Raw genomic sequence first — 20,648 nt, forward strand, 5'->3', positions numbered from 1 at the left:
GGTAACCACCGCTTCCATCGTGCAGCTCCAGATGGTTTTGGTTTTTGCTTTGGTTGGTTTTTTGGTTGTGGTGAAGGAACCTGTGGGGGAATCTGGCTGACATGGTTTGGATCCAGCTGTGACCTCGAAGGGCTAGCGTGTCACGGCATATCGATACAACTTTGTCCAGATTGTCTTCATCCTGGCATTACGTTCAGGACTTTCATGACTAAAAACAGGAAGGACCTCAAGGTCCGGACAAGCTGACGAAGATTCAAGTGAATCTTCGTCAGCTTGTCTCAACTCAGCTGCAGACGTGTATAATTTCACCATCATCAAAAAAAACTAATTAAAGAAAAGGTGCTCATCTCTTCTGTGAAGCCCAAACATAAACTTAAACCAATAAACCCGAGATTCAAGCTCACAGGACAAAGATGTGGTGGTCAACATACCAGTAAATTTGACAATTTCAAGCTAGACACCATCCAGTTTTAATATAACAACGAGAACGCAGCTGTGTCTTTGAACAAAGAAAATCTCCAAACTCAGGAACCTACAGAACAAAGATCTGACAAAGAAATCTGACCAAACAGAAACCTGAAAATTATCATAAAAACCTGAAAACAGCATCAGCTTGGATGAAAGGAGTGAGCTGCTTTTGTTCAGGGGCCTCGTTGATCCTAATGTGGCTGCAGAAATAATATAAACCCAGTAAAGTTTGGTTTCCCATTAAAGTATGTCACCTACCTAATAAAATTAAGTCTAATGAGCTGTGTCTATGTCTCCTCAGTTCAAGTATGTGGCAGTGAAGTGGTGAAAGGCTGACCATGGGGGACTGGAACCTGCTGGGCAGCATCCTAGAAGAGGTCCACATCCATTCCACCATTGTGGGGAAAATCTGGCTCACCATCCTCTTCATCTTCCGCATGCTGATCCTGGGAGCAGCCGCTGAGGACGTCTGGGATGATGAGCAGTCCGAGTTCGTCTGCAACACGGACCAGCCGGGCTGCAAGACGGTCTGCTACGACCGAGCCTTCCCCATCTCCCTCATCCGCTACTGGGTGCTGCAGGTCATCTTCGTGTCTGCGCCTTCGCTGGTCTACATGGGCCACGCGCTCTACTGCATCCGAACGCTGGAGAAGGAGCGGCACCGGCGACGGATCCAGCTGAAGGAGGAGCTGGACGAAACAGAGCAGGCGCTGGACGAGCATAAACGCTTGGAGAGGGAGCTGAGGAGGCTGGAGGAGCAGAGGAAGGTGAAGAAAGCTCCTCTCAGAGGCTCCCTGCTGAGAACCTACATCATCCATATCCTTACTCGCTCTGTGGTGGAAGTCTCCTTCATCATGGGCCAGTGTGTCCTGTATGGCATCCACCTGGAGCCGCTGTATAAATGTGAGAGGCTGCCGTGCCCCAACAGTGTGGACTGCTACATTTCCAGGCCCACGGAGAAGACCATCTTTATGGTATTTATGATCGTCATCGCCGGGGTGTCACTTTTCCTGAACATTCTGGAGATACTCCACCTGGGTGTGCGCAAAATCAAACAGACTCTGTACGGAGACAGGTATGCGGAGGAGGACAGTTTGATCTACAGGTCCAAGAAGAAGGCGTCCTTTCAGCAGCTCTGTGTGATGAGCAACGTTTCCCCTCACAACGGGCCTTTGACTCAGACCTTCAAAGTGATTCAGGAGGCAGATCTGAAGCCTCTTCACTACAGCGGTGGGCCTAAAGTCGGCCACGAGCCAATAAGACACAACAGCTTGGCTCATCTGGGTCAGACCGGGTACACCTGCCCTCAAGCAAGGATACCATTCAGGTCCGAGGGCAGCTGCGTGACCCAAATCCCCCAAACCAGAGAGAATCCAGAGGTCCACACAGTGACGATGGACCACCATCCAGGCTGGAGTTCTGCCATGTCCACTGTGGAGGAGGATACAGCGAGCCAAGGAGAAATTCATCACGAGGAGCACTCTCAGCCCGGGCATCTGGGCTCCCTGCTGCCTGGCAGCACCCTAAGACCCGGAGCGATCAGGGACCCCCTTAAAGACAACAGGCGAGAATCTACAACCAGCGAGTTCCTGAACCCCAACCCCAGGAGGACCAGCTTCATGATCAGGCCTCCATCTGAGAGCCTGTCATCCATGACGGGGTCCACCAGCCCCTCCCTACACAGCTCGGAGGAGTCGGATGAGCTGTGCTCGCTGCAGGGAGACATGCCCATGATGCCTCCCGCCGGAGGCCGCAGGATGTCCATGGTAGGTACAGATCCTGATCCAGAACCACAGGAGGTGATGCTGCACTTCATCCTGCAGCAGAGCTTTGGTCAGGGCTGGAGCAGAGTAAATGCATCATGCAGTTTCAGGCATTCTGATGTTGACCCACTGAAACAGTGATGAAGTCATGTTTCTGTCTGCTAAATTCATCTTGCTGCTCCACACGAGTCCAGAACCACTGGGACTGCAAGAGTGAAGAAAAGAAGCTGTTTCACAACAAAGCAAGAAATGTGCTTTCTGTTGTCGATGACAAACATCAGTTCATCACTGTTCTCAGCCGTGAGATGAAACCGATCTGAACAGAAACCTCCCATCATGAGACCTACAGGGTCTCAGTAGGTTCATCTGAAAATATTTACCTACAGGTTGGTTTATCAGGCGGATAATGAAGATATATACAGATATTGTGGATATTGCTGATATGATTTTCTTTCTCATCAACAGAGGAACCAAAATTCTTGCATAGTCAGTCCTCTGAGCTCTTTTCTTTACAGCTGATCTTCATCACTCCTCACCTCTGTGGGGTTTGTGTTGTTAGATTTGGTTGCATTCGTTTGGTGACTCAAACTTGACTCAGCATTACGAGAAAATACGCTAATTTTCCATCGCGGTTTCGCTGAATTCTGAGTTTGCAAACAGCGAGCCGTGTGGCCACAGTTTCCATGGCAAACGTTTTTCTTATTCTTGTGTGCACAGCTTGCAAAAGTGCCTTCTTGGCTCCCTGCAGATGTCAATATTCAGCTCTAGCGCTCTTGAGACGGGTTGGAGACGCCTGGGACAAAACCAAGAAGGGTTCGAGACACTTGGGAGCTCAAAATATAAGCCAGGATTTTCAAAAACAACACGGCTGCACGGCTCACTGGTCACTTGGTCGCAACCTGAGACCACAACTGAAAATCTGTGTTTTTCTCACAACACTGAGTCAAGTTTGAGTCGCCAACTAGTCTCCAGCCGTCGCAGCCCAGTGAGATCCTTCAGTATTCATCTCAGCAGCTTAAAGCAGCGACACAAAGTAAAACGAGCTCAGACTAACAGACTAATTCTCTGATGCCTACATTTCCCTCCTCTGGCACTGATCTGCTTCCATCAATCTTTGAGCAGCAGTGGTCACGGGTCATGTGGAGAACAGGTCCAGGATGGTAAAACACCATCATGCATCATCTGCACAAACCTCCTACATTAGTTTTTACAGTAATGTTAAAATCAGTGGCTGATATAGGCGACAGTTTTTCATTTTTAGGATTCAAAATAAAATAAAAAATCTAAAAATCTCATTGAAACTTGTTCCCTGTTGTTCAACAATCTCTAAACATAAAGAGGACTTCCCCTAATAGTTATAACATTTATCTGGGATCCAAAAGCCCTTTTACTGATCCTGTTCGTCTTGATTTTAATGGGAAATGTGTTTACCCAGCGATGAAAACTAATAAATCTGCTCACGGGCTGTGAGAAAGTCTTATAATCTGTGTTTGTCTCTTTCAGAGCATGTTCCTGGACATTTCCTCCATCATGAAGAAGTGAGGAGCTGAGTTCATCAGCAGCTCGGACACAAACAGGAGAGAAACTGTATCAGTGATACATCGATTCTCCGAGCGAGTCACATGGGGTCAGGATCAATCAGGCGGCCATGATGAGGCAGTCGACTCTCAGCCGGAGAGCAGCGAGCTTCGAAGCACCTTACAACGTCTGCACGAGCGTTTCGCTGCCAAAAAGATGGTTTAATAAAACCGGAGACATGACGGCGTGAAAACTCGAGAGGATCTGTTTGATCCTGTAACTCCGACTCTGTGTAAAGTGGCTTTTATTCAGATTAAACACTTCTTTACAAAACAGCTAACTCCTGAAGATATTTAACAGAACACCAGCAACACACCGTGGAGTCCTCATGCTTTATTTCTCAACAAAAACTGTATTTTTTTTTCTTCAAAATGTTTTCTTATCAAATAAACAAAATGTGACATGTTGGTCATTTTACAAAACCCAGAAAAACTTCATTCAGAGATTAAAAAAAGAAATAAATGCTAAAACTACAGATAACAATCATCTTTCACTTCCACAAAACATGTAAAAAATACAAAACCCTGCAAATACAAAGAAGTTTAAAAGTTAGAAACACAAAGCGTCTGTCGTACAGGAAGAATGCTGAGGTTTGTAGGTCAGTCGGTTCTGAAAAGTCCATTTAGCTGCAGAATCCAAATCGGATTCTTAGAACATCGATCAGCGTCACTGATAATCAAACCACTTCTGTCCAGATTTCCTGAACGTTTCCCTGAAACATCCAGAGTTTCATCAAAGGATCTGGGCTGCAGGGCGATCAGAAGCGAGCGGCAACTCGGTCCAAACCGTGAGGATCTGTGGCTGTGAAACAGCGGGAAGTTTAAAAACTGAAGTCACTGACTCGTTCAGTCAGGTGACGCGACTCATTCACGTCACAGCTGGCTTCGTCATGTGACGCAGCTCGTTAAGTCTGTGGTGATGTCATGTAATCTAATTTGATGTGTTCTATCATGTGATTCAGTCATGGGAAAATGTTTGTTTACTCTTGTGATACTGCTCAATTAGTCAGGACAAAGCTCGTTAAGTTATGTGATGCGGCTCGTTAAGTCTGTGGTGATGTCATGTGATATAATTTGACGCAACTTGTTCCTTCATGTAATTCGGTCATGTGATGCAGCTCAGTAAGTCATGAATGATGATGTTTGTTTAGTCATGTGACACTGCTCAATTAGTCAGGACAAAACTCGTTAAGTCGTGTGACGTTCAATCATATGATAAAATCGCAGTTCATTCAGTCATGTGACATAGGATTAATATGGCTGCCTGGTGTTGACTTTAATTCTGCGACTTTGTGCTTTGTCTGTTTTCTTGGAGAAGACTCAGAGCCCAACAGAAAACAGTCAGAGTTTGGGTTTACGTTGATCTTTTTCTCTAAAAAATTGGTTAATCAATTAAAAATAGCACTTTGCATTAACTCCATCCCAAACAGAAAACATGCTAATTAAATCAAAACGCCTTAAATTAACCCAACATATCATTCAAATCAATACAATTATTTTCCACAAAGGCAAAGAATGATCCAGATTATTTCTTTGCAGATATATAAACAGTATATATTGGTTTTAATTTGAGTGGCTTCTGTTTCTGATCCATTTATGTTCATTTTTGTGCAGATGTTCGGTCAAAGCTCAGTTTTATGAAGTATTTATTCTGTTTTTTTAAACGATATAGTTATTATTGTATGTGACAGCAGGTTCTGCGCTCTGGGTTTACAGGTCGGAGGGCGGGGGGGTTGGTTGGTTGTTAGAGCTGCAGCATCATTTCCAGTCGATCAGATCGCTGCTTACATCACTCGACAGTTTGTCCAAAATAACCTGGAAGGCAGAAACTTTAGCTGCACCTTGAAGATTTTCTGTTGCTTTCACTGAACTTGTGAAAACAGGTTTTAGACTGAGATGATCAGCTTCAAATCTACGTTGCAGAAAAACAAAAACAAAAAAAAACCGTCAAACCACTAAACTGTAAACATCCTCACAGCCACGGAACATTAAAAATTCATCAATAAAAACTTATTTTCATAAAGTTGTCAACGATAATAATGCAACATGAACAAATAATGTCCATAAAAATCCAAAAGTTTCATGTTTCGGCTGACGCTCGATTCAAGCAGAGTCAGAATAAATAAAATGGGTTCGGCAGCTCGTTGGTTAACGACCTCGTCTCAGGTCTCCTCTGATATCTGAGCTGATGAAGGCGCCCGCGGTGACCCTGTGACCCTGCGGCGGGGACCGGGGAGCACGTTGCAGAGCGTGGACCTGACAGAACAGCAGGAGCACTCTCCGCGGCCACGTGATGCGGCATCGACTTTTCATCGCATGAATTTGGCATCTGGACGATCAATAATGTGTTCGTTTGGAGCTCGGGCTTCAAACCGTACGCCATTAGAGGAACTGGTTTGTCAGAAAGAATTGATCATCTGCTCAGTGTTTCAACAAATCTGCACCATATGAGAACTCTAAAGTGGAGGGGAGAGCTTGTTTTTAACTCAAATCAGCACAATCTGGGACCAGAATTCTACCAATTAGCTGTAGCTATCAATTAGTTGTAGATTTCCATTCAGTTATTGCTTTCTGACAACCTCGATTAAAACCCATCCAGTCGTTCGGGAGAAACTTTGCAAACAGACAGACATGGGCAAAAACGTCGTTGCCCTCCTGCCTTCGGCGGCGGGCGATAACAACTGGCATCAAATGACTAATCACAACTAAACGTATAAAAAAGGATATCTGAAAATACAAGAGCAAGGTTAGAACTATGAAAATCATTAGAAGTGGACTAGGAATAATATCTGACATGTTTTTATGTTTTAATTAGTAATATGTCCCATTCGTTCACATGAACTGAAACTTATGCTAAAGCCTACCTACAGGGGGCGCTCATTTTGTTTCGGCTTCGACTTCCGTGTTCCGTTCTTGTGTCTACTTATTAATAAAAGTCGATGGTGTCAATCAAATGACCTTCAGTCGGAAACAGGAAGTGTCCCTCTCTGATAAACTGAATAAAAATAAACACGTCACACCACAGAAAAATCAAAATGAGAGAAAAACTCAAACAGACGAGGTGATGAAGACCACGAGAGAACCATTTCAGGACTTCAAAAAGTCCTCCTCGCCCTCTAAGACTCTGGTTCGGTTCTGATGTGAAACAGCTCCTGGTGTGAACCCAAAACGGACCCAATCTTTACGACGAGCAGCTGCAGAAACTGAAGGCAGAACTGAAAGTTCAGTGTCAAAAAAGCTGAAGACGGAACATTCTGTACAGTTCCTGAGTTAGACCTCCGAGGAGCAGGAGAACCGGAGGGACACGGAGAAAAAGTGTGAGAAAGAAGCTGCCAGAGGTGGTGATTCACACCTGTCCATCAAAAACATCTGTACAAAACCTAAGACCAGTCCAAAACCCCTGGTCCAAAACACTCCTGTCCTTCAGTATTGCTGATGAATCAAAAAGTGTGTCAGTGTTTACAAAAGGAGAAAATACTCAGACGTTTCCAGAACCCCAAACAGTTTGTGTTTAGGACGGGTCCGATGAGTTCGGCTCCTCCGTTCTGCACTTCTCTGTCATTTCCTGACAGAAATCCACCGTCACTGTGGCGCTACAGACTTCCTCGGTGGATCCAAGAACCAGTTCTGGGTTTACCTCGCCCGGAGCCGACACCTCCAGACCCCGCTGCCCGTCGCCCAGACGCTCAGGCTCCTCTGCGGCCCCGCCTTGCTGGACAGAGTTCTGATCCGACTCGGACGTCAGGTCGATGCTGGTGGAGACGGGGGGAGGCTGGACCTCCCTGCAGACCTGCTGCGAGAGGAAGGAGAGGTTCTGCCACAGCTCCGACATGCAGAGCTGCAGCTGGTTCCGCTCGGTCAGCAGCTTCTCCTTCTCCAGCACCTGCGGTCAGGAGAAACACAGAGTCAGGTTCTGCTCAGGTTCTGCTGACTGTCACAAAGAGGTTCTGATTGTCAACGAGGAGGGTTTTAACGTCCCCACCACCCCCTTATTTATCTCCATGACTCTCTGTTGCAGGGGTGTCCAATCCTAGTCCTCAGGGCCACCATCCTGCATGTTTTCCTTGTTCCTCTGCTCCAACACACCTGATTCAGAGGTTCAATCACCTCTTCATGTTCTGCAGAAGCCTGTTAATCACCCATTGATTCAGATCAGGTGTGTTGGAGCAGAGAAACAAGTAAAACCTGCAGGATGGTGGCCCTGAGGACCAGGACTGGGGACCACGCTTTGATTGGTTCTAAGCTAAAACCAAGTAGTTAATTTGCCTCCTGAGAGTCGTATCAACGACCCAAAGTTCTGACACAGAATCCACAGAATTATTTTCAATCAGACTCCGATGAAGATCAGAGTCATGTGACCTCAGACCCAACAGACCGCGGGTTTCTAACAGAACCATGCGCCCGCCTCTGGCGTGTTTTCGGGGCCGTACCAGCTTCCGGATCTCACTCTCCAGGTTCTGGATGCAGTCCAGTTTCCTCTTGCGGCAGCGCTGGGCAGCGATGCGGTTTTTGCTGCGCCGACGGATGTCGTGGATGAACTCCAGCTGCTCCGAGGTCAGCTTGTGCATCTTGACGAGAATCTGGAAGTCGTTACGAGGCAGGGCGGTGATCTGGTCCACGGGGAAGGGCAGGTTCACCTGAAAAAGACCGCACGCTCTTAAACTCTTTGGTTTCCTGACTTAAAGCATCTTGTCAGCTTGTTACTTTGATTAGCTTCAGATCTTTAACTCCTGATGATCATTTAAAAAGTTGGATTTTATTGTTTAACTTTTAGACCCAGTAACAACAGATCCATGGTGGAAGACGAGTGTAATGTGGTGTAGCATCCAGCAGGGGTCAGTATCAGGCTGATTACTTCCTGTTTACATCATTTCTTCTTCTTAAAGCCCAAGGACACAACAGCATTGGTACATTTTGATGTAAAAAAAACTCTGTTGGGTAAACTCTCTCTTATTTGTGCGCTTTTAAAGACCTGCGCTGAGTTGCGGTCCTGATTGGAGTTCCCAGGATGTTTTTATTTTGCACCTCGGTCATGGAATAATCTTCAGACCAAACTAAAGCTTAAAGGCTTTTCTCTTTGGGAGACTTTAAAGCCCTGATAAAGTCTGCAACTGAAGAATGCAACTGCTATTCTTAAGCTGAACTTTGTCCTTGTTTCATGATGATTCTGACTTCTTCTATTTATGTATTTTGATATTTACTGTATATTTTAGTTTGTGTCTTTGTAAATAGACTTCCTGGGTAAATAAAGGTTAGATAAATTAAAACAAATTTGTCAGGGGTTCGATTGCCTGAAACTGCAGAAAGCACAACAGAATGAAATGCCAACACGGAGAACATGAAGATGAATGAAGAACCGCACCAACCTCGGGACCGGAGACTCTGGCGCCACCTTCACTGTCGCCCTCTGAGAACGAGCCCGACTCGTCGCTGGAGTTTCCGCCGCTGGTGCCAAAGCCCTGCTCACTTTTGATCTTGATGTGGTCCTGAGAGAAGACCAGCTCTTTGCTGAGAGGGGTCCGGGCCTCCACCATCCGGACCAGGCTTCGAGGCGGGTGTGTGAATGAGGAGAGGTCAAAGGGCAGGCTGGATGGCGAGCTGCCGTTGGCTGCTTCGTCTGGATAAGAGACTGAGGAGCAGGAGCTGGAAGACTGGGTTCTGGGTTCAGATGGTACTGGAGAGTTGATGGCAATGGGGCATCTGGTGCGAGACATCTGACCAGAGGGTGGAGTCTCCTCCTGCATCAGGGTGGACACTTTGTCTTCGATCTTCTCTTCCATGTAGGGACGGGCCGATGAATGTCGATCGCCGGCTGCAGAGAAAATGACGGAGCATCTGTCGAGCTCCCCTTCCTGCTGGCCGGAGGAGGTCTTGGACCGTTCCATGTCCCTGTTGTTGGTCTTGAGGTCAGCCTGGCTCTGAGAGTCCCCCTTACTCCACAGCTGGTTGGTGAGCAGCTCCTGAATGGTTCTGCTGGACATGCTGCTGAGATCTAGACCGCCTCGCTGGAGGTATGAGCGCAGGCAGGACGAGGCTAATTCCTGGCCTGCAGAGGGCTCGGCTAGCACTGGAACTCCCTCTACCTCCAGCTCCATCTCCAGAACCTCCTCAGAGCCAAACTCTGGGTTGGAGCCATTCCTTTCCTGCGCTGCGCCCTCAAACACGAAGGGTTCCTCTTTGATCCTGGAGGGGCTGAGAAGGGTCTGCGGAGCAGCTCTGCTGTCTTCTGGGTCTGAGCTGACCAACGCTGGGTTGACATGTCGAGCGTCTTCGTCGTGTTTGTCGTCACAGACCTGGTACTTCCAGGATTTGGGACACTGTAGAACACCGTCAGGCAGCGGTGAGGCGTCCGCTGTGAGACTGGGCTGCTGCTTCGTCTCTGAAGAGGAAATGTCCTCAGAGAAGACCGTATCCTCATCGTCGTAATCCACCTCGCCGTTGTTGACGTGCTGTCCGTCGTTCTGTAGCTGAGCTTGAAGAAACTGGAAGCAAGAATCCTCCAAGTTGTGCACGCCGAGTAAGTCCGCGCACAGCATGACCTCGTGGATGTTGTCTCTGTTCAACACCAGCTTGGCTGTGTAGGCAAACTGCAGCAGCGGAGCGAAACCTCGGGCTGTCACCTGCAGAGGAAACAAGTTTCATTTCAGTGATGACCCAGAATAAGTTCTGCATAATCAATACAACAATTAGAAGAACAGATGGTTCAGCATTTCAGGGTTCCTTGTAGGGATGGGCAATGATTTTGGGATATTTGAAAACAGAATGAAATGATTTGCAAGCCTGTATTTTATCACAACGGAACAAAGTAAACCTAAAAAATATTTGCTTGTTTTTTCCTTGGCAGTGACACAAAGAAGGACATGCAGCTTGTTGTACAGAGCAGACAGTTTGTTCTTATGTTTTCTATGAATGTCAGATGTATTTAAAGTAAAAATATATAACAGGATTCTGCACCGATATGACCCCAGTCTGTACAAAACAGTCCTTTCTCTGTTACATCCCATGTTTGCACATAAAAAACATCACTGTGCACACTTTATTGTATATCAGGAATATTTTATTCCTCATATTTTTATTTTAGCTTGCATTTGTTGCACCTCATTGGCCTAACTGTTGTGTGCACTTTGGTTTGCATTCTTGGAGGGACATTATCCTGCATGTTTTAGATGTTTCTCTGCTTTGACAGAACTAATTTAAATAAACGAGTGATTAAGAGGCTTCTGCAGAACCTGAGGATATATATTATTTTACATTTGCTGCTAATCAGAACTGTCTTGTATCTTTCCACTGGTTTTATTCAATAATTATTTTTACTCTTCTTGTTTATTCTATTTGATTCCATCTCACAAGTTACAGGAAAAAGCACAAAATAAGAATTTAATGTACCGTGTGACACTGTCTCTTGGTTATTTTTCCTCCCGTGTGTCCTGGATGTATCCCTCTCTGCCTTCATCACATCTCCTCCTCCTCCTTCCCTGCAGTCAGCAGTGTGTGTTCATGTTTGTGTGTTTGTGTGTAACCTAAGTGTGTTTGTGCTAACATCAGCAACCCACATGTTTGCAGACACATAAACAGCAGCTCTGCAGGATTCACTGCAGCAGTTTCAGTCCTGCATCCTTCCCTGCCTCTATGCAGACTCAAACACGCAGGTAACACGCAGGTAACACGCAGGTGAGCTGCGGGGTGGCGTTACGGTCCTCTCAGATTGCTACGACCAGCAGCAGAAGAAGAAGAAGGCTGGACTGAGACTCTGTTCCTGATAACTGCAGCTTTCTGGCTGCGGTTCAAACAGAAACTGAAGAGACGTCTTTACGACCAAACAGATGTGTTCCAGGCTCTTATTTTATACGTTCGATTTAATAATTATGATGCATGATGACGTTGAATAAAAAGTAATTAAAGGCCTAGCAGTTCTTGAAGGAAAACAGATCACCCACCTCTTTGCATGCCAGGTTTTAAACAAAGCTCTTGCATGATCTGTTTCTGCTCAAAGTATGTTTTGGGGATGACTCCCAGCTACTACTACACTAAATTCCAGCTCATTATCTATAAAACTGACTGACTTATAGCAAATGTTTTCTATGAATAGTCAAATATCGCCTCATTAATTATGTTAAACAGCAGATAAAACCTAATCAAATTAAAAAGAGTTAAAAACTTACATCCTGCTGTCAAAGAGATAATAAAACTAATAAAATAAAATAGAGTCTAACATCTATCCTGAAGCCATGAATTCAGGAGGCTTTGTTCAGTCCGTTTCACCGGTTCTACATCCAGAACAAAGCCGAGCTGTGGTGCCGTGTCCTTCAGGTTCTGAGACTCATTAATCAGTACGACAGATCTGGGTCGTCCAACAGGAGCAGCAGATGAAGATCGGCCTCAGAGCTGAGAAACTGGGCCATCATCATCATCATCATCATCGTCGCCGCAGACCCAGTGAGACACAAGCGCTCTGCAGGGTCCAGCTGTGGAACAGCAGGTCCGGTTGTAATGGGTCACCTCACCTGCTGGCTGCTAACACGCCACACCTTACACCTCACAGGGCAGGAGCTCAGCCAATCAGAGGACCCGGTCCCGATCACCGCTGCGCTCCATTCAGAATTCACGACACAGAACTTTAGGAAGGTATTTAACAAATAAAGAAAGAGCGAAGCTAAAAGTAGCATTAGAAGATTGAGGTTCTGACCCAGTTCTGTAATTAGCTCCAGGCTGCGCTCTCAGATCTGGACAGAACCGCTCACAGAAGAGCTGCTGAACAAATCCAGTGATGAAGAGGAACCGCCTGAATGGGCCCAGTGGGGTCATTGTGCCCTGTACCTTGTCTGGCAGGCTGATGATGGGCTCGGCGTCGCCCGGTGACCCGCCGTGTCCCAGCAGGACCTGCAGAAAGTAGCCGCTGCTGGCGGCGAGGACGGCCCGGTGCGCCCGGACCTCCCTGCCCTCCACCAGCAGGGTGACATCGCAGAGGATGCCCCGCCTCCGCTGCTCCTCCAGGCTCAGCAGCACGTTGGCGCAGTGCACCTTGGACTCGTACACGTACACGGGCGCCGCCGCCTCCCCGTCCTGCTGCTCTGACATCACTTCCTACGACACCCTGCAGAGAGGACAGGAGGGGGACAGAGTCAGGTCTCACGAAACACAAAACACAGAGCGTTACCATCGTCTGGTGATGAAAAACGATGGTCTTACGGCCATTTTGGTCCAACCTCGAAAATAACTCGATCTCGCCCAATCTGTTAGTCCTAAAGATGACTCTCAGCTACTACCGCGCCAAGTTTCAGCTCAATATCTGCAAGTCTGACAGAATTACAGCCCTTTTTGTGTTTTCTAAGGTCGATTAGCTCTGGCAGCCATCTTGAATGTCAGAGTTTCATCTGAATCAATCCACTGGTTCATGAGATATTTTACTGACAGACAGACAATTGCAAAAACACTATCACCCGCCTTTTGTCATCAGTTCAGAGTATTCTGGTTTGTTTTATTCAGTAAAATAAGCCAGCAATTACTGAGATAACTGTCCAGGGGTATAACCCTCTGAGTAAAGATGATCCACGGAACCAGAACCAGAACCAGAACCGGAACCGGAGCTTCAGAGCCGTGCGCTCAGACTGCAGGCAGAGCCGCTTCTTTATGATTCATTAATCCTCCGCACAGACAGACAGCTGAGAGAGCACTCCGTCTGTCTGGGTGTGTGTGTGTGTGTGTGTGTGTGTGTGCAGCAGCTCTGTGCTGAGTCAGACCTGCTCAGCCAATCACAGGGAACCACCACCACCACCATCATCATCATCATCTTCATCCCAGTAGATGATCTGCTGCCTCTCTCGGCTCGTTTTATTGAAACTGCAGCAGCAGGATGACAAACTTCACTCTTTAACCATCACAGGACCGATCAGCTGTTTCTGCTTCAAGAGTACAGGCTCCCGAAAGCTTGTGACGCCATTTATTACCAATTTAAATACACAAACTTGGCTAATTACCTAATTAAACAAAAGCCCAGTGACATCACAAACAGTCTTATTAACCACATTAACATGTGTTGATTCTGTCACGCCCACTGTCTTTATTTCTTTGCAGCTGTGATGGTTGATATCTGGAGGTTATCTAAAGACTCCCATTTGGTGTTTCAAGACCCTAAGTGGGCCCCCGACCCTAACGTTGAGAACCACTGTTCCACAGAATAAACACAGGCAATGACATTATGATAGACATCTCTCTGTGTTTCACCTGCACTAAAACAGCTTGTTTGTCCTCTAAAAGCAGGAATAAAAACGGATTTTAATGTGATTTTAGCTGCGGAGAAACAATATTTGGTTGGCAACCCAGTTTGAGGCGCACATCTCCCTTTGATCAGATTATTTTTGTCCGGGCAGCTCATTTGCATAAACACAAGGGAGTTTGTCCTCTAAATGCATGAACAGAACCTGATTTAACGGAGATTCTATGTGGGTCAGCGCGCAGCGAGATGATGTTTGGTTGGCAGCCCAGTTTGAGGCGCACAGCTCCCTTTGACAATCAGATGGATGCAAAACATCCGTTTCACTCTTGATTAGCACTAGCAAAAGTCCTTCACTGAATCGTCTTCTACTTTCTCCTCTCACAGTTATGAAAATGACATTTTCTAATCAACACATTGCAGGAGATTTCATCATCCTGTGTGTGTGTGTGTGTGTGTGTGTGGTAAATAACCTCCAGCAGTACACAGACCAACTGACCACAACAGATTTCCAGTTTAACATTCAATCAGAATTAACTGGATGCATACAAAATGTCTTTTGAGCTCAAACTGAAACGATCCTTCGTGCACATCCCAGAAACACGGAGAAGCATCACAAAAAGGAATTTAAAAAGCTCGTCACCTTGTGTGTCTTTGACTTTTTGGCAACAAGCATGAGGAAGAACCAACAGAACCGGAATCAAGATGGTCGCCACTCCTAACTGATAGTAGCCAACACGAGAATTGTCCGTTTTACAGATTCGGAGCTAAGATCTGAGGTGGTGGTATGTGAGAGTCATCCCCAACACAGAACCTGAGCATTAGTCTCGACAGCTTAGTTTAAAACTCGGCGAGCGATATGCATTCCTTTCTTTCAGCCGGCTGAACTTCTCCAAACAAGCAGAGGTGAAACGTGATCCGGTAACGAGCTGCTCCTCCCTCAGGAGATCCAGACAAACATCTCACCATCACATCTGGGTCTCCTCTTTGTTCAGAGGAGCTCTCACAGAGATCCTGATACCCGACAACCCGCGGAGGAGTCCGGACCGACCCGACGGGTTCGGTTTCGCCTCGGCGTTGGATGGATTCAGCTCAGGAAGCCCGGCTGACGTCACTCTGCCTTCAGGCTGTTCAGGACGCAGAAACCGGATCGGGCTCGTTGGGTTTCAGGGGAAAGTGAAGCAGAATGAGATTCAGGGATCCTGAAGAAGGGAGTCGACCATGTCTGTCTGTTAGCAAAATATCTCACGAACCAGAAAGTAATCATGGATTATTGACTACAACTCAGTGAATTTCACAGATATTGGGCTAAATTTTGGTGTGGTGGTAGCTGAGAGTCATCTACACCACATATTCCGAGCTCTAACACGAGATTGTTCATAATGTTAACATCTAAAACTATGGCATGAACGGTGGCGGGCGATATGCATTCCTTCAAGGAGTTCCAGGCTTTTAATTGCATTTGTAATTATTGAGTCTGAGCAGGTTGGAGTCTCAGCTCGGCCTTCTCCTGGAGGCTCACCTGCTCACCTTGGATCATATATTTCCTGCTGCAGCAGACAAACTCACTGATTAGTGAAGCGTCTCCTCTGCTGACGAAACTGAAATGTAAATTTTTAACCTCCAGTTTCTGAAGAAAAAAAACCAGAAAAACTGCATCTCAATCGCAAACCTTCGTGTAACTTACACCTCAGCACCGCCTCCTCCACCCTAAACTCTGAGCAGTCGGGTCGAAGAGGAAACGATGACTCCCAACGTGAAGCTTTTTGTTCACTTTCACCTCAACAACAAAAAAAAAAAAAAAAACAAAACAGGAAGTTCTCTGTGAGGAAGCTTCCTGTGAGTTTTTTATTTTTACCAGAAACCCGCCAGAGTACGGAAACCTATTTCTGCCACTTTAAAGAAAAACGTAACATGTTTAAACTCATATATGCATGCTCAGAATTATATCTCATAAATAAGACATATGATCTCATATATGAGACATAATTTTGATTTATCTAATAATTATAAATTGGAGGGGGTTTGTTTGTTTGTTTTTTATCAAAGTGGCAGAAATGAGCTTCCATATAAAGAGCAATTATTCTTCCAGGAAATAATTCTGCTGCTGGTCACCTCCAGGTTCTACAGGACACAGAACGTGGACACGTGAGACCCAGAACTCCTCTGAGCAGAACCCGATCCCATCCGGGTCTAGCTGCGACATCGGGTCACCGACCCGGGTGGGAGCGCCTCCTCGTTGGTTCATTACAAGACCGGACAGAAAAAAAAAAACAAACAACTCGTGAAGTATTAAACAAAATCCCCACGGTTTTTGGTTTTGTACCGACTCGTAACGCTTCCTTACATTAAAATCTGCAGGCGAAATCTGTGAACGGTTGCCACGGAAACAGCCGAAGTGACTGAAAATGGGTCAGAAGTTAAACTTTAGCAAAAAATGCGTTTAAATTCTGAGCGCCACCGCTCCATCCTGACAGCTATCTTACTCGATTTTTCCTCTTTTGTTTCACATTCAGCAGCAGATTCCCTCTTTGTTTACGTTCAGTGCGTACCCGCGTTTCAAAACTGCCTGTCAGTACATCTGGAAAACTACTGGAGTAAAATCTTTCAAACGGCACCCTTTGTTGTAATTCAGGATCATCATTTTTTTATGTTTTATTTCCTATTTTGCCTTTAAATCTGAGTTTTCAGACACTTTAAGGCGTCTGGAGAGAAGCTGGAGGTGTTTCCAGAAGATGGAGGAGTTTCTGCTCAAAGGAGGAAACAAAGAGCTCATCCATTCACGGCAATGCGCGCGCACGACGCACGCACTCTGCCGTATCTGAGGCTTTAAATAAGAAGCTTGGTACTGAGCTGAGTTCTGAATGGTTCCGTGGTTCTGGTTCCGTCGGACCGCAGCGGCTCGCGGCGGCTCCTGCAGCCGCGCTCGGCGCTTTGTTCCCGGGCTGAGGGCGGAGCGGCGGCCGCCTCCTTTGTCCTCTCCCATGGGGAGCAGAGGCTCGAGCTCCGGCTGAAAGGGGGACCAGCTCCCACCGTGTTTATTAGACCGACGTGCCGCCATGCACGGTGACCGGAGGCGCGTGCACAGCCCCGTGTCCGGCTCCGGGACGTAAACACTCCGACCCACACAGCAGCAGCAGCAGCAGCCGAACCCGCCTCGGAGACACCCTCCCCCGGACACATGCAGCTGCAGCGGCCGCTCCTCGACTCACCGGATCCTCCAGAGAGTCCTCGGTCCCGGTCCGGTCACTGGTCCCAGCCGGTCTGCATGGTGGTCCCGAACGGGGGGTCCGATGGTGCCGACGAAGCGCCTTCACTGGTCCGCGAGCTGCAGCACTGTTGACATCGGCTTAATGACGTCATGCTGCCCCCTCATTCACAATAACAACCCCCCCTCCCAGCACCACCACTACACCTCCCCACCCCCACCCACCACTGAGCTCATCTCCGATTAAAGGGACAGTTCAGACTTTTTTTGTTTCATTTGTTTTCTATTTTTTTTAAAAGGGAGAGAAGTTACGAGCAGTCAGTATCTGACCTGCAGCAGACAGCGCTCAGTTCTGACCCGACCGATGAGCTGACGGCTGGTTTGGAGCAGAACCAAGGGTTTAGGACCAAGTCCTGGCAAGACGTCTTCGGGGCATGAAGGTACACGGGCGCCGTTTCCATGGAGACGGCGCTAGGTTCTGCGATAATCTGCGTTACGGTGAATTATATTTTAATCCCATCGCTGGAAGGAGGCGACGAAGGCGGCTCTGTTCAGATTACAGTTTTGTGATCTTTGAAACTCACCGCTCTTCTTCTTCTTCTTTTTTACGCAGCAGAGAAAAAAACATTTAAAACCAGAAGCGGGCGGATGATCTCCAACCTGCAGGTGTGGGTTAGTTACCTGCTGGTGTAGGTTAGTTACCTGCATCTCCAGCTGATCAGACGGGATTACACAGAAACTTTATTCTCTAACGTAACGTTGCACGTCACGTGTTGTTTATCTGCAGTTTGATTTACTGAATTTTAAATTAAAAAACCATGATGTTCGTCACGTTTCATGCTCTTTAGATATTTTACGAGTTTGTCAGTAACCTACATCCTGTGTGTGTGTTTGTTTGTGTGTTTATCAGCTGTTAAAATGATTAAAATAGAGTTTGGGAGTGGTTTAACTGCTGAACAAAATGTGACGCAGTTCCTGTCTGTGTCCACCAGGGGGCAGTGTAACATCTGACAATCTGTTGTGTCATAAAAAGAGAAAATTAATTTAATATTTAAAGTCATATGGATGCAATTATGACCATGTGTGAGCATAAAGAAACAAAACATCTGCTTTTAATAAACCTCAGGCTGAATGTTCCAGCTTATTATTTATTTATTTTGTAACAAAACTGCAGAATATCGCATGACGTCAATATAAATGTTGTACGGCAACATTTTAATTTCTAAAATTAACCAAAGCTGTCAGATACAATTAAAAACTACAGTGTGTAAAAGGAAGTAAAAGTAAAAGTTCATCCATTATATGTATTTTAGTGCGACAGTTGAGTAAAATTCACATTTTGTCCGTTTCTGGCTCCACAGCAGCAACGAGCAACGAGCCGCGGAGACGAGGCCCAGGAACCAACCCAGAACCAAAGATCCACCGTCTGGCGCTGCTGTGAGCCTGAACACCTGCGCAGGTGAGTCTGGGTCGGCCTGCAGGTAAACGCCGACTCAGAGCAGAGGAGGCCGCGTGAGGAGAAAAGAGAGCCGAGTACCGACAGCTCCTCAGGACCAAAAGGTTCCAAATCTACATGTGGCTCTGGATCCGGTTCCGTCTGGACCCGGCTCAGCTGTGGTGCTGGTTCTGACTCTGGATCCGGCTCAGCTGGCTCCTCAGACCCTGGCAGTAGGCCGACAGGCTGCTGTTGTCCTCCAGCAGCTTGGCGTGCTCCTGGATGAGGCGGGAAGACGTCTGCTGCTCCCGCTGCTCCTGCTCCAGCTCCGTCTTCAGCTCCTTCCTGCACACAAACCGGAACGTCAGCGGAACGTCAGCGGAACGTCAGCGGAACGTCAGCGGCGCTGAAGGTTTCTAAGGTAGGACCTACTTCCTGTTCACCAGGTGAGCGATCTCCGACTGGACCCGCAGGTATTCCTGAGCCATCCGGATGTGCTGCTCGAACACGGCCATGGACTCCCGGGAGTTCGGACACGGAGTCAAAGGCTGACGGCAGAACACGCGAGTCAGAGACGAACAGAACCCGAGGAACCGATCCATCAATTCTAACGAGCGCCCAGGAACGCCTGCTGTCTCACCTGTAACTGATGGTCCAGTTTCAGGTACACCGAGGGAACCGGGCTCTCTGATCCGTTGGAACCTGAACACACAGAACCGGAACCTCACCGGATTATAATCTGACGGATTCAGACTGGAATATGTTCTGACTGGACCGGGTCAGAACCTCACCTGTGGAACTAAAGGTCCTTCTCAGCTCTGATTGGCCGCAGGTGTTGACGGAGCTACTGGAGTGGGCGGGGCTTGGACTGTCCACGCTGGACGGCCTGGACAAACTCGACCGCCGAGCAGAACTCTGGAGAAAATCAGAAGGTTCTGTTGGACCAGCTCGATCCGAGCGTGTCCTACTGAGTACTACTGAGTGTACTACAGAGTGTACTACAGAGTGTACTACAGAGTGTACTGCTGTGTGTACTCTGTGCGTACTCTGTGCGTACTCGGTGCGTACTCGGTGCGTACTCTGTGTGTACTCTGTGTGTACTCGGTGCGTACTCGGTGCGTACTCGGTGCGTACTCGGTGCGTACTCGGTGCGTACTCTGTGTGTACTCTGTGTGTACTCTGTGCGTACTCGGTGTGTACTGTTACCTTGGAGCCTCTGACCTGCAGTGGGATTCTGGGCTCAGAGTTCTGCAGAGTTTCTTCGCTGTCGGCCGAGGTTGTGTGCGGCGTGTCGTCGTCATGGTAACTGTTGATGGTGCCGTCGGCGCATGAGCCTGCGGAGGGAGCACCGACACGGTGAGTGAGCGAGTCCGGCCACCCGGACGGAAACGGTTCTTCCTCATAAACAAACAACAGGTTTAACTTTAATTCATCAACAAAATCAGAGTTTAATAACAGCTGACCTGAGTTCAGCTCAGGTGGAGAGGTAGTTACCTGGGGAGGGTTAGTTACCTGACAGGAGGTAGTTACCTGACAGGAGGTAGTTACCTGGGGAGGGTTAGTTACCTGACAGGAGTTAGTTACCTGACAGGAGTTAGTTACCTGACAGGAGTTAGTTACCTGACAGGAGGTAGTTACCTGACAGGAGTAAGTTACCTGAGAGGAGGTAGTTACCTGACAGGAGGTAGTTACCTGACAGGAGTAAGTTACCTGACAGGAGTAAGTTACCTGACAGGAGGTAGTTACCTGACAGGAGGTAGTTACCTGACAGGAGTAAGTTACCTGACAGGAGGTAGTTACCTGACAGGAGTAAGTTACCTGACAGGAGGTAGTTACCTGAGCTCGTTGCTGATGAAGAGCCACTTCTGTTGGATGAAGACTGATGAGAAAGACTGAGCGGTTCATCGGAGCCTGGGAAATACTGGAACACACACACACACACACACACACACACACACACACACACACACACACACACACACAC

General features: G+C 47.3%; 3 protein-coding genes across 4 annotated transcripts in view; 1 reads left to right on the forward strand and 2 right to left on the reverse strand.

Moving 5' to 3' along the window:
- The first annotated feature begins 806 nt into the window (after window positions 1-806).
- gja10a (gap junction protein alpha 10 a) lies at window positions 807-4,409 on the forward strand. Its single transcript, XM_017431683.3, has 2 exons — window positions 807-2,234; window positions 3,735-4,409. Exons 1-2 carry the CDS (start codon window positions 807-809, stop codon window positions 3,771-3,773), a joined length of 1,467 nt encoding a protein of 488 aa, XP_017287172.1. The 3' UTR covers window positions 3,774-4,409.
- Window positions 4,410-4,461: 52 nt separating this feature from the next.
- On the reverse strand, window positions 4,462-17,382 carry bach2a (BTB and CNC homology 1, basic leucine zipper transcription factor 2a). Its single transcript, XM_017431682.3, has 5 exons — window positions 17,234-17,382; window positions 12,626-12,902; window positions 9,175-10,428; window positions 8,239-8,445; window positions 4,462-7,691 (listed from the first exon to the last, which is right to left on the reverse strand). The coding sequence occupies exons 2-5, from the start codon at window positions 12,884-12,886 to the stop codon at window positions 7,320-7,322; spliced, it is 2,094 nt and encodes a 697-aa protein (XP_017287171.1). The 5' UTR covers window positions 12,887-12,902; window positions 17,234-17,382; the 3' UTR covers window positions 4,462-7,319.
- Window positions 17,383-18,345: 963 nt separating this feature from the next.
- LOC108245043 (mitogen-activated protein kinase kinase kinase 7-like) overlaps window positions 18,346-20,648 on the reverse strand; it is a 5,954-nt gene continuing 3,651 nt past the window's right edge. Inside the window, exons 9-14 of one of the 2 annotated variants that reach the window (XM_037977769.1) lie at window positions 20,501-20,585; window positions 19,886-19,998; window positions 19,456-19,579; window positions 19,305-19,366; window positions 19,097-19,212; window positions 18,346-19,009 (exon numbers count right to left, since the gene is read on the reverse strand). In XM_037977769.1, the coding sequence (XP_037833697.1) occupies window positions 18,838-19,009; window positions 19,097-19,212; window positions 19,305-19,366; window positions 19,456-19,579; window positions 19,886-19,998; window positions 20,501-20,585 (672 nt within the window). In that variant the 3' untranslated portion in view covers window positions 18,346-18,837. Of the gene's footprint in view, window positions 19,010-19,096; window positions 19,213-19,304; window positions 19,367-19,455; window positions 19,580-19,870; window positions 19,999-20,500; window positions 20,586-20,648 lie in introns of both variants that reach the window. The other variant, XM_037977768.1, reaches the window with a different exon arrangement.

This window comes from Kryptolebias marmoratus, linkage group LG10 (assembly GCF_001649575.2).
Source record: "Kryptolebias marmoratus isolate JLee-2015 linkage group LG10, ASM164957v2, whole genome shotgun sequence".
Taxonomy (NCBI): domain Eukaryota; kingdom Metazoa; phylum Chordata; class Actinopteri; order Cyprinodontiformes; family Rivulidae; genus Kryptolebias; species Kryptolebias marmoratus.